This window comes from Pygocentrus nattereri, chromosome 12, assembly GCF_015220715.1.
Source record: "Pygocentrus nattereri isolate fPygNat1 chromosome 12, fPygNat1.pri, whole genome shotgun sequence".
In the NCBI taxonomy this organism is placed as follows: Eukaryota; Metazoa; Chordata; class Actinopteri; order Characiformes; family Serrasalmidae; genus Pygocentrus; species Pygocentrus nattereri.
This window is the reverse complement of record NC_051222.1, coordinates 35,256,476-35,268,283: the sequence shown is the minus strand read 5'-3', so window position 1 is coordinate 35,268,283 and position 11,808 is coordinate 35,256,476. Positions and strand designations below refer to the sequence as shown.

Here is an 11,808-nt window from a genome sequence, read left to right as displayed (position 1 = left end):
CCACCAACACGCAGGCTTCCATGCTGACGAAGTTTTGTCATCCCTGAGATGCAGACCTTGTCTGTCCCTGAGAGCACAGACATGTTGCTATGGTAAGAACATTGTTATTATTACTACCTAATTCTACTTTAATTGGAAAACCCTTTATAACCCTTATAAAGTCATTTTTATTTTAATGATACTGGTGAGCATTAGAGAGTACGCCAGTGAGAATGGGGTTCTCACTGTGAATCTTTATAAAGCATTATGAGAATAAACAAAGCAGTTGTTATAAAACTTTATGATGCTGGTCTCACCAATATTCCAGAGAACAGGAACATGTATGTATTATAGGGCATTATAGCACTTTATAGCATTATAGTGCTGTAAAGCCTTATAATGTGCACTTATAGCATGTTATGTGTGTAATTACTTACACTTATGTACAGTTACAAATGCTTATGTCAAACATTATAAAGCCTTATGAATGCTTTATAGATGTTTATAAATGCACTTATAATGCATTATAGATACCGGATTCATAGAAGGTGTTACCGAAATCTTTCATGCTCATTCAGACGCCTTTTTGGGGTTTTTGGTATCTAAAGGATGGTTGAGCATGAGCCCAGCCAAGATCAAGGCCATTGCAGAATGGCCACACCCCACTTCCCTCCACTCATCTGGGACTTCAGCATGATGGCTTCCCCACTGACAGCCTTCATTAAAAAGCCTAAGGCAGTTCTATTGGACGCCATAAGACTAGAAAGGTTTCAAAGAATTGAAGTGTTGCCTGATTTGCCCTTCCATTCATAGTAGATGTCATTGCGTCTGACATTAGCCACATTTACATGCAGCCTGATAATCCGTTAATAATCCGACTAATAGCTCAATCGGAATAGAATACGTCCATGTAAACACCTCAATCAGAATACAATCCTCTAATCATAAATAATAAACCTCTAAATATTCCGTTAAATAGAAGAATAATATCCGCGTAAACGCCTGAATCCGATTACATTCCCTATCGGAAGGTGTAAGAACATTCTGCGCATGCGTGGCGCGTCAGAGTGAAAGGTTTATACTGGTCAACATGGCGGAACAGAACCTGGTCTGCAGAGGAGATGAAGTTTATGCCCTGATCTTTAAAAGACGGCGGTGGGACGGACGACCAGCTTATGTGTCTCGACGTCTTCCTTTATAGTGTCTGACATCAGTTTAAAGCCATTAAAACCTCAAGCGCTACTGCTGGAAACTCATCTCACGCCGACTGGACCTCACGTGATGTTCACTGTCATGGTAACGGTCACTCTCAGTGCTGCTCCACGTATGCGCGTCATTCTGCATCGGATTACTTGTAGTCGCCACGTAAACGAAGATTTTCATCAGATTGTTGAGTAGAGTGAGTGCATGTAAACACAGCTATTGGCATAAGTCCCAGTGCTCCAAATAAGACCATAAACTCCATCCCAGATTTAATTTATGAGGTCAGGGATCAAGAGCTCCTAGCAGTGAAACTGGTGCTGGAAGTGTGGAGGCATTGGCTGGAGGGTGCAGAGCATTCCTTCCTAGTCTGGACCATCACAAAGAACTTGGTACACATTCAACAGATCAAATGTTCAAATCTACACCAGGCCAGGTGGGTGACATTTTTTAGCTGATTGGATTTTGTGCTGTCAAATTGGTCAGGGTCAAAAAATCTCAAGCCCGACCTGCTTTCCAGACAGTAGGATGTGCCCTCCACTGACCAGTCTCCAGAGCCCATTATTCCCGGGACCTGGATCTTTGCCCCATTGCACTAGACCAATCGGTGGTCAACTGTTTTTCCAAGACCACTGGTATTTTTGGGTTGGCTTTTTTTTTTTACACTGAAGCTTTTTGAGTAATAACAGGAAATAAGGTTTCCTCTAAGTCTAAGCCACTGAACCCATGACCTTTGCTTAACCTCTGAATATTACAACAGACTATACAACCAAAATAATTGTCCTGAACTTACTGCTCTGAAAAATCTGTGCAACTGCCTTTTGTGGCCGTTTTTAACATAAAATAAAGCCAGGGCTTTATATATTTGAGTGATTCACTCCTTTATCTACAAGAGTGAGGTTCTCACACCAAAAGGCTCTCTTGAGCTTATAAAGTCAGCTTAATGACATATTCGTCAAAAAGGTGATTGATTTCTGAAGTTTTCTTTGCCCAGAGGGACGCAGGATGGGGTAAGAAAGAAGTGGAGATTATTTCCATCCAAAAACACTTTTAAAATCTTGATAAGAAAAGCTTTAGGTCTGAAAAAGTCAGCTGGACAATATGAGTGACTGAAACTCTATTGATCTTACTATATCTTACTAAGATACAGCAATAAACGAGAAATTATTCTGTTCTTCACCAGTCACTGATCCAACACACTGTGTGTCTCTGAGTCTGTAAAGATCATCTTAAACTCAACACAGATGTGAGAGGAACAACTCACGAGTCAGAGTGAAGATGATGATCCAGATGATGGTCATGATTCAAATGAATTGAAATATGATGAAGTGAGCGGTGTCCTTATGCATACTTGTGTTTGTCATCAGAGATTTAAGATTTCCTGAAATGACAGAGGCCCACCCATCTCTCTCTCTCTCTCTCTCTCTCTCTCTCTCTCTCTCTCTCTCACTTGCCACCCCTACCCCTCGCTGGCCCGTCTTGGAAACCACAGAATTTACCACCATCTTAGTAACCAGTTAGCCACTTCCTCTTGAAGGCATTCGAATGTGAGTAGAAGATGATCTGAGATCAGTTTTGCCCTGGAAGCTTTTGTATCATTTTTGGGTTTGTGACATTGTTTCGTTTCACATCAGCTTTCTTTACTTTATTTAAATGGTCATGGGAAAATATTAGAGCTCTACAGCATTTTCCTTCAATAAGGAAAATCATTTACAAACAGCATTTTGTACTTGGTGTAACGTAGGGGAGCGATGATGAGGCGGACACATGTACGAAGACAAGCAAAATTTATTATGGGCAAATCCAAAATCAGGGTCAAGACAGGCCAGGGTCACAGAGCCAACACATAGAGAACAGGGAACAGACGTAAAGAAAGAAACACGGGATAAACAAACAATGAAAGCCAGCATAAACAAAACACCAGTTTGCAAAATTTTTTAATACTAGAATCCACACCATCAGACAAGCTATCTGTACGTCTACATCTACCAACGAGACGATTTTCTCTCCAAAACCACGCAAAAGCATGTTCAACATGTCCCAGTTTAGTGTTATTAATGAAGAAGGTTTAATTGATACAGTGAGTCATCTCAAATCATCCACCTGCAGTCTTGATACATTACCAACCAAGTTTTTAAAGAAAGTCTTTTCCTCAATATTAGTGAACATTCTTCAAATAGTAAATTCCTCACTCATGTCAGGTGTGTTTCCGAGTGCATTAAAAACTGCAGTTGTGAAGCCTCTCTTGAAAAAGAAAACTCTAGATACAAGCCTGTTGAATAATTATAGACCAATTTCTAATCTACCATTCATTGGAAAAATAATAGAAAAAATTGTCTTCAAGCAAATTATGCACTTTCTGTCCACAAATAGCTGTCTAGACAAATTTCAGTCAGGCTTCCGACCTAATCATAGTACTGAGACTGCACTAATTAAGGTTATCAATGACATTCGCCTAAATACAGACTATATGTACAGACTGTATACAGAATAGAGGAAACATGTCTGTTCTACTACTGCTCGATCTCAGTGCTGCCTTTGACACCATTGACCACAAAATTCTCATAGATAGACTTGAGAACTGGGTTGGACTCTCAGGAACTGTCCTAAAATGGTTCAGTTCATACCTTCAAGGAAGGAGCTTCTTTGTGGAAATGGAAGGTAATGTTTCTGAGACTGTGCCAGTGACCTGTGGTGTACCCCAGGGTTCAATTCTTGGGCCACTCTTATTTAATTTATATATGATTCCTCTAGGTGAAATCATGCATACTTATGGGATACCTTACCACAGCTATGCAGATGACACTCAGATCTACATGGCTCTCTGCCCAAATGACTATGGTCCCCTAGACTCACTGTGCAAATGCCTTGAGCACATAAACAAATGGATGAAACACAACTTTCTGCAGTTGAATAAAAGATAAAACAGAGATTATTTTATTTGGGAATAGCAATGAAAGACACAGACTAGCTGCCTATCTAGATTTGAGAGGCCTAAAATCTAAAGAACTAGTACATAACCTTGGTGTACAAATGGACTCTGATCTCACTTTTAACAGTCATGTCAAAGCTGTCTCCAAATCAGCTTTCTATCACCTCAAAAACATCAACAAAATCAGAGATTTTCTGGCTAAAGCAGACCTGGAGAATCTCATCCACGCCTTTGTTTCTAGTAGGATTGATTACTGTTATGGGCTCCTAACTGGACTCCCAAAAAAGACAATCAAACAGCTTCAGCTGATTCAAAACGCAGCTGCCAGAGTTCTCACTAGGAGTAAAAGAAGGGAGCTCATCACTTGTATCCTTAAATCCCTACACTGGATACCAGTATGTTACAGGATAGACTTTAAGGTACTATTACTGGTCTATAAATGTCTTAATGGTGCAGGACCAGTATATTTATTAGATGTGCTCCAGCAATATGAGCCGGGCAGAACTCTCAGATCATCAGGAACTGGTCAGTTAGTGCAGCCTAAGGTAAAAACTAAACACGGAGAGGCGGCATTTAGCTACTATGCTGCTCTGAAATGGAACCGGTTGACAGAGAGCATCAGAAGAGCCCCAACACTCGACACTTTTAAATCCAGAATGAAGACCTTCATGTTTGAGCCTTTAGCTCAGTTTAATCCACTTTTATCCTGTAACGCCACCCTTATGCTCATTCATTTAACTTCTTTATATCTATTGTTTTAATCATGTTTCTTATTTTTATTCAAATTTTTTATCTCCTTCTTTTAACTTTGATTAACTTCTTTTAAATCTATTGTTTTAATTATGTTTTTTTTTTTTTTATTTACATAAATTTTATTTTTATTTACATTAATTACATTTTTCTGTTGTTTTTTTTCATTTGTAAAGCACTTTGAATGACCGTTGTGTATGAAAGGTGCTATATAAATAAATTTGCCTTGCCTTGCCACCCAAGAATACTTCAAACAATACAAACACCTCACACATCAAGCAGTACAAAGACCAGCAAACACACAGGGTTTAAATACAACAGGGATAACAATGGTTCACAAGACACAGGTGGAAAACAGGTGGTAACAATCAGAGACAGAGTCAAGAAACAAGGGCTGGACATGGAAGAATCAAAACAAAGAAAGCACATGGACAAGTAAACAAAAGCACATGGATGATTGTGAGGGGCCAATCGTGACACTCGGGTTATCTGTGTAAAATTAAAAGTAGTCTGATGATCTGAAACATTCAAGTGTGACAAGTAAACAAGATGTATGAAAACATGTTTATTGCACAATAAACAAAAATATAAGTTAAATCCCTGAGTATTTTGTTGGGTAAATAAAAACAGGCGATAATTGACTTTATAACATTCCAAATGGATAAACTGAGCACATTATCAGGACATACATATAAATAAATAATTCAAGATATATGGATGAACTACTAGAACTCCTAGAAGAGATGTAGGATTTAAGACACTGAGAGACCGAATGAGGATGAGGAAGCTTCACAGTCTATACCACAAGTATCAGAACAACGCTAAAGTTGGTTTCTTAGGCTTATACATAAAAAATGCCCCGATTTGCAGCAGCACAGAATTGTTCAATATACACTCTCTGTCAACATGTTGTAGGAAGGCTACCTACACAGTGGCTTCGTAAAACATTTATGAGCTTTTGAATGATTTCATATTACATATTTCATAAGCAAAGTTTGAGTATTTATGAACAGCTTTTGCCAGTATTTGCAAGATGACGTAAGATTAAAAAAAAAAAAAAGTTTCAGTGGAGAACTGAAACACACAGCGACATCTGGAAGTAAATCTAAAACCGCACGACTCCCACTGTAGCTCAAAATAGTCAAGGACTTGAATATCAGGAGGCCTGACCCTTAAGTCAGTGTTAACTTTGCTCTTGCACTACTCTTGGAGCAAGAAAATGTCATTGAACTACATCAAATCTAAAGGGAAAAGTATAATGTGTACAGTTGATGTTGGGGTTTAGGCCCTGGTAGGCTGAATCTGATTGCCGTTGGTTTTTAAACACTGATAGACTGTCTATGATGTACGGTTTGGAGACTGTGGCTCTGTCTAAAACACAGGAGGCTGAGCTGGAGGTGGCGGAGATGAAGATGCTGAGATTTTCGAGATTTTTTGAGATTGTTCGGATTTAGATTCTGGTAGACTGAATCTGTTTGGTTAATGTTGGTTTTTAACAACTGATGTGTTGGTGTTCAGCTTTAGGCACTGGTAGACTGAATCTGATTTGCTGGCATTGACTTTAGGCTCTCGTAGGTTGAATCTGATTGATGTTGGTTTTTAAACACTGGTAGACTGTCTGATTGATTGTTCGGATTTAGACTTTGGTAGACTGAATCTAATTGGTTGGTGTTGGGATTTAGGCTCTGTTAGACTGAATCTGACTGGATGGTGTTGGAGTTTAGACTTTGGTAGACTGAATCTACTTGGTTGGTGTTTGGATTTAGGCTCTGGTAGACTGAATCTGACTGGTTAGTTTTGGATTTTAAGCATTGGTAGACTGATTGGTTGGCGTTTGGATTTAGACTCTGGTAGACTGATTCTGATTGGTTGGTGTTGGAGTTTAGGCTCTGGCAGACTGAATCTGATTGCTGGGTGTTGAAGTTTACGTTCTGGTAGTCCAGGCTCATTGTCACAGACTTCTGATTTCCAGGTGAATTATTTTCATAGTCTGTTCCATCCTAAAACAGTAAACACAACAGAATTTTAAGAGAATTTACTACTAAGCGATATTCCTAGAAACATAAACAAATAATTGAATCCCACAAATGGCCAGGACCCACTGGCAGGCCCAACGTTTAATACACATTTCTATGACCTAAAAATAGCCAGTTTGCATTGAAGTCCCTGTAATTACTGAATAATAAGTCTTAGCATGTAATAAACTTAAGGGATTAAGATGAATTGTATCCTGCTTGAAGAAAAACACCTCATTTTATTAGCTCTTTCATTAGCTTTTATCTTTAGCTCCATAATTTAAATGTTTGATTCATTTGACATCTAAATGTTAATTAAGCTTCATCAACTGTTTCATTTATTTACTTACTTATTTTTTTAAGTACCCCAATAAATGAAGAGATCAGAGGCTGGTATCGCTTCTTACTTCTTACTTCTAAACTTATGGATGCTACTCAGTGGGTGAAAGTGGGAAGTGGTGCTCTTCCCCATTTAAAGTACTGGAAATATCTCAGGTACATCTAACGGTTCTCCTATTACTCCTATTACTTCATCAACTCTGGAGGATTTGCTAGCAAGAGAACTCCAAGGATGGATTAAGAGCTTAGAGTTTGTTATTACTTCAAAGTAAGATTGGTGGTAACTTTTGCTGCTTTTCCTCACTTTAGATGCTGAAAATGACTTCAATATAATTGCAACTGCTCATCTTACTTCCAATGCATCTCTTATGTCTGTATAACAATGCTGGCGAAAGAACTTTTGAGGCGCTACATCTCAGGAATGTTATAAGCTGTATTACTATATAAAGCTTTCCTTTTCTGTGCAAAACCTTGAACTGCCGCTATGCATAAAAGGTGCTAAATTTACCTTGACTTGACTAATATTGGTGATTTTATAATAAATTAAACATATATTAAGCTGATAACTAGCTTTTTGAGTATCATTTTTTCATGTGCCTGAAACCTGTTTATAGTACTCCATAAGTACTCTTTTGGCCATTCATCTAGTCAGTAGGCATTCATTTGCTCATAAAAACACTAATATTTGAATAATAATAATAAAAAAACACATTCAAATAACAAGCAATAGTTTTATGAATTTGAAAGTGTTCATGTAATCTTTTCCAAACCTCTTCTCGAGGAAGTCTAGTGTTATTTGTAGTTATCATCGTATACCTGGTTTGGCTAATCTGTGCTTATTTGTGTTAAATCAAGCAATGGAAGTTAACAAAACCATTTGACGGCTAAGGGCATCCAGAAAATATCTGGAACCAAAGTTTGTCAACTTTTCTCTTTTTTGGAAAATAAGATAATTAATTAATTAATTTGTTTGTTTATTTGTTTATCTTTTTTCTCGTGAAGCCTTTATTACATGCACTATGTTGACAAAAGTATTGGACACATCTCTTTACCCTTGAGTTCGGGTGTTTTTTCAGTCGAATTGCAACAGGTGTATAAAATCAAGCACCTACCCAGGCAGTCTGCCTTTACAAATATTTGTGAAAGAATGGGTGGTTCTAAAGAGCTCACTGAATATGTGAGACTGGTACTGTAATAGGATGCTACCATTGCAACAAGTCAGTTCATGAAATTTCTTCCCTCCCAAATATTCCACGATCAACTGTGAGTGGTAGTAATGAAAAGTGAAAGTGTTTAGGATCCACAGCAACCCAGCCATGACCTGTCAGACCACACAAAGTGCATAAAAGCCACCAAAACTCTGCTGAATCATTCATTCCAAACCTCCTCTGGCATTAACATCAGCAAAAAAAAAACTGCACCAAGAGCTTTATGGCATGGGCTTCCATGGCTGAGCAGCTGCATGCAAGCTTTACATCACCAAGCACAATGACAAGCATCGGATGAGGTGTTGTAAAGTCTTCCACCCCTGGAAACGTATTCTGTGGAGTGACTAATCACGCTTCTCTGTCTGGCTGTACATCAAAACATTTTGGACAATTGTAGCTTCCAACTTTGTGGGAAAAGTTTGGGGAAGAACCTTTTCTGTTCCAGCATGACTTCGACCCAGTGCGCAAAGCAGCTCCATAAAGGCCTGGCTGGGTGAGTTTGGTGTGGAAGAGCTTGAATGGCCCTCACAGAGCCCTGACCTCAACCCCAGTAAACACCTTTGGGATTAACTAGACCAGAGATTGCGAGCCAGGCCCTCTCATCCAATATTAGTTTCTGACCATTCTGGATGAATGGGCAAAATTCCCACACCAACATTCCCACACCCTTCCCAGAATAGTGAAACCAGCAAAAGGGGGACCAATTACTTATTAATGCTTGTGGTTTTAGAATGGGATGACATTAAAGCTCCTGTAGGTGTAATGTGTAGGTGTCCCAATACTTTTGTTCATGTAGTGTATATATTTCAGAAATATAGTGAATATCCCTGAGGAAAGTTTATGTGTTGGCCATTTCATCAGATATCTATCATATCAATGCACGGTGTGGGTTTATATTATAATTATTAAGTTTAGCCAGTTTGTTACAGTGTATCACTTCCTTTTACCTGTCAGTGAGGAAGCACCACCATAAGACCACCACTGGTCAGATATTTGGGAGTGCACCATTCTCAGCACTGAAGGAACACTAATCCGTTAAAAATCCGACTAATAGCTCAGATTAATAACTCAATCGGAACACAATACATCCATGTACATACTACTGGAATAGTCTAGTCCAATTGATGCCTTTCGGAAGGCAATTTCTATCTGATTAAACAAGGTGGGTAATCCTGTAAATAATCCATTAATTAGAAGAATAATATTCATGTAAATGCATGTATCTGCAGGGCGATGAGCGTCCAGCTTATGTGTCTCAGAACACGACGTCTTCCTCTCTGCCTTCTTTAACAAGGACATGTGAACGGCGTTTTCCTGAGTCTGACACCAATTAAAAACACAAGCACTGCTCACTGCTGCTCATCTCACTCGGACTCTGACTCACGTGATGCTCGCTGTCATGGTAACACTTACTCTAAGTGGTTTTCCAGACATACAGGTCATTTTGGATTGGACCATATGTAGAGAGCATGTAAACGGAGATATTCATCAGATTGTTGAGTAGTGTGTGAATACAAACACCCCAGTCTTAATCTATAATCGGAATGTATTAAATCGGACTGGCAAAAATCTTTACATGTTAGGGCCATAGAGTGTGTGGCATTACAGTTTTCACCTGAAGTGCATACCCTGGCTATGTTATTAGACCAACTTAAATTATTGGTACACTGAGTTAGAAACTACTATAGTTGACCTTTTTCATGCCCAGTTTGTATTAGCCAACTTCTTGCCCTTTATCTATGGTCAGCGTCTGACCCCAGACCTGGATATTTGGACTCTGACGTGGATAAACCCCAGCAACACTGCTGTGCCTGATACATAATCAATAACTGAATACCTATAAAGTGAGCCTATGTGCTCAGAGTATTCCATACACTCGCAAGTCAGCATGAGCAAAATAGAAAATGTAAGCACCCTTAAACCTTTTCACCTACCTCAGCACTTCCTGTGAGTGGCCCACATGAGTGGTGAGAGTTGACTAAAAACACACACAGAAGAAAGCACAAGTGTTAGTCTGTGTTTGTGCACCTCTGGATTTGTGTACAAGTACATTTATTTTATTACCTGAGCCTGAATTGCCTGCAGTGCTCCTCTTTAGTCTGTCATAAAAAACCTGAGACACACCAACAAGAAGGAGCAGGACAGCACCTACACTCAGTGGTGTGAAGACAGCCAGATAAGGGGCTGCAGTAGAGCTGAGAACTGGAATGACAGGAACATGTCTGTGTTTTTAGAGAGGTTAAAAACGGAATCCTTCATGCATTGAGTGTAAGTTAGTATGTGATGTTGTTTGTATTAAACAGACTGTACTGTGGATCCAGACCTGTTTCAGATGTACTGTGCTGGTTGAGGAAGTGTGTGACTGAATGAGGTGCAGCAGAGATGGTTGGCCATACATTCAGAGCCATATATTCAAAACAAAGACAGTAAAAACAGATTATTTCATACATTGTACTTAGATTAGTTGACCATTTTATCAGGTATTTTTGTTTCTGCAGAATTTATCACCTCTCACCCCCTCACCCTATCACCCCACCCACCACCCCCTTTCCACCAATGGAAAGTGACCACCAGAGAATACATAATCAGTACAGCTCTATTCGTAAATTCTTCCAAATCACCTGGGAATAGCTACCAAAGACCTCGCTATGAAGACCTTATAAATGCACATTTCTAAGATTGCTTCTGAATGAAATGCTTCTATGTACTACGGCATTGTTAATCACTTAAGAAGGAATAGATCACCAGAGGGAGGGTGTTATTCATATTCTCATTCTCCTTGATGGTGATCTTTTAGAGGTGTTCCTCCCCTGAGGCAACAGGAGCTACAATATTGAACAGATTACGGGAGTGAATTCCAGGGGGAATTTACAAGGTCCTTGAAAGATAGGATACAGAAGTTTGTTTGGGTTATCCATTACTGGAACAGCCAAGTAGCGAAGACCGATCCCAATCTCCATTCTGCTTGATCGCCAAATAAAAATAGGAGGTAAAACTGTAAAAGCTAATCTGGGACTGGATGGACAGGAATAATTTAGGTGAGTTCACCGTCCTGTGGAACTCACCTAACCCACCGTGGAATAATTTGACGGAATGGACAGAAGGATCTCGTTCTTGTTTTGGTCGGACATCCAAGAAATTGATCCTTTGAGGAAACTTATATGAGATTAGCAGCAACAGGCATATGAGGTTGTGTAGGGGGTCCCAAATGGGATTATGAATATATGGATCATTGTCTGGTGACATGGAGTAAAAGGAAAGTTTAATGGGATAAATGTGTCATCCTTAATAATAATAATAATAATAATAATAATAATAATAATAATAATAATAATAGCACCTTTCACAAATCCAAGGTCACTTCACATAGCAAAAAAAAAAACTA

General features: G+C 39.0%; 1 protein-coding gene across 1 annotated transcript; it reads right to left on the bottom strand.

Annotated features, from left to right (window-relative positions):
- Positions 1-5,406: 5,406 nt before the first annotated feature.
- LOC119264821 lies at positions 5,407-11,744 on the bottom strand. The gene is made up of 4 exons (XM_037543840.1): positions 10,747-11,744; positions 10,488-10,625; positions 10,358-10,401; positions 5,407-6,861 (listed from the first exon to the last, which is right to left on the bottom strand). The coding sequence occupies exons 1-4, from the start codon at positions 10,871-10,873 to the stop codon at positions 6,550-6,552; spliced, it is 621 nt and encodes a 206-aa protein (XP_037399737.1). The 5' UTR covers positions 10,874-11,744; the 3' UTR covers positions 5,407-6,549.
- Between the last annotated feature and the right edge of the window lie 64 nt (positions 11,745-11,808).

Excerpts from the sequence above, each read along its gene's own strand:
- LOC119264821 (XM_037543840.1), bottom strand. The coding sequence starts at position 10,873 with ATGTATGAAATAATCTGTTTTTACTGTCTTTGTTTTGAATATATGGCT. Across the intron at positions 10,626-10,746 it reads GCACAGTACATCTGAAACAG|TTCTCAGCTCTACTGCAGCC; the intron begins GTCTGGATCCAC and ends CTGTCATTCCAG. Across the intron at positions 10,402-10,487 it reads TGCAGGCAATTCAGGCTCAG|TCAACTCTCACCACTCATGT; the intron begins GTAATAAAATAA and ends GTGTGTTTTTAG.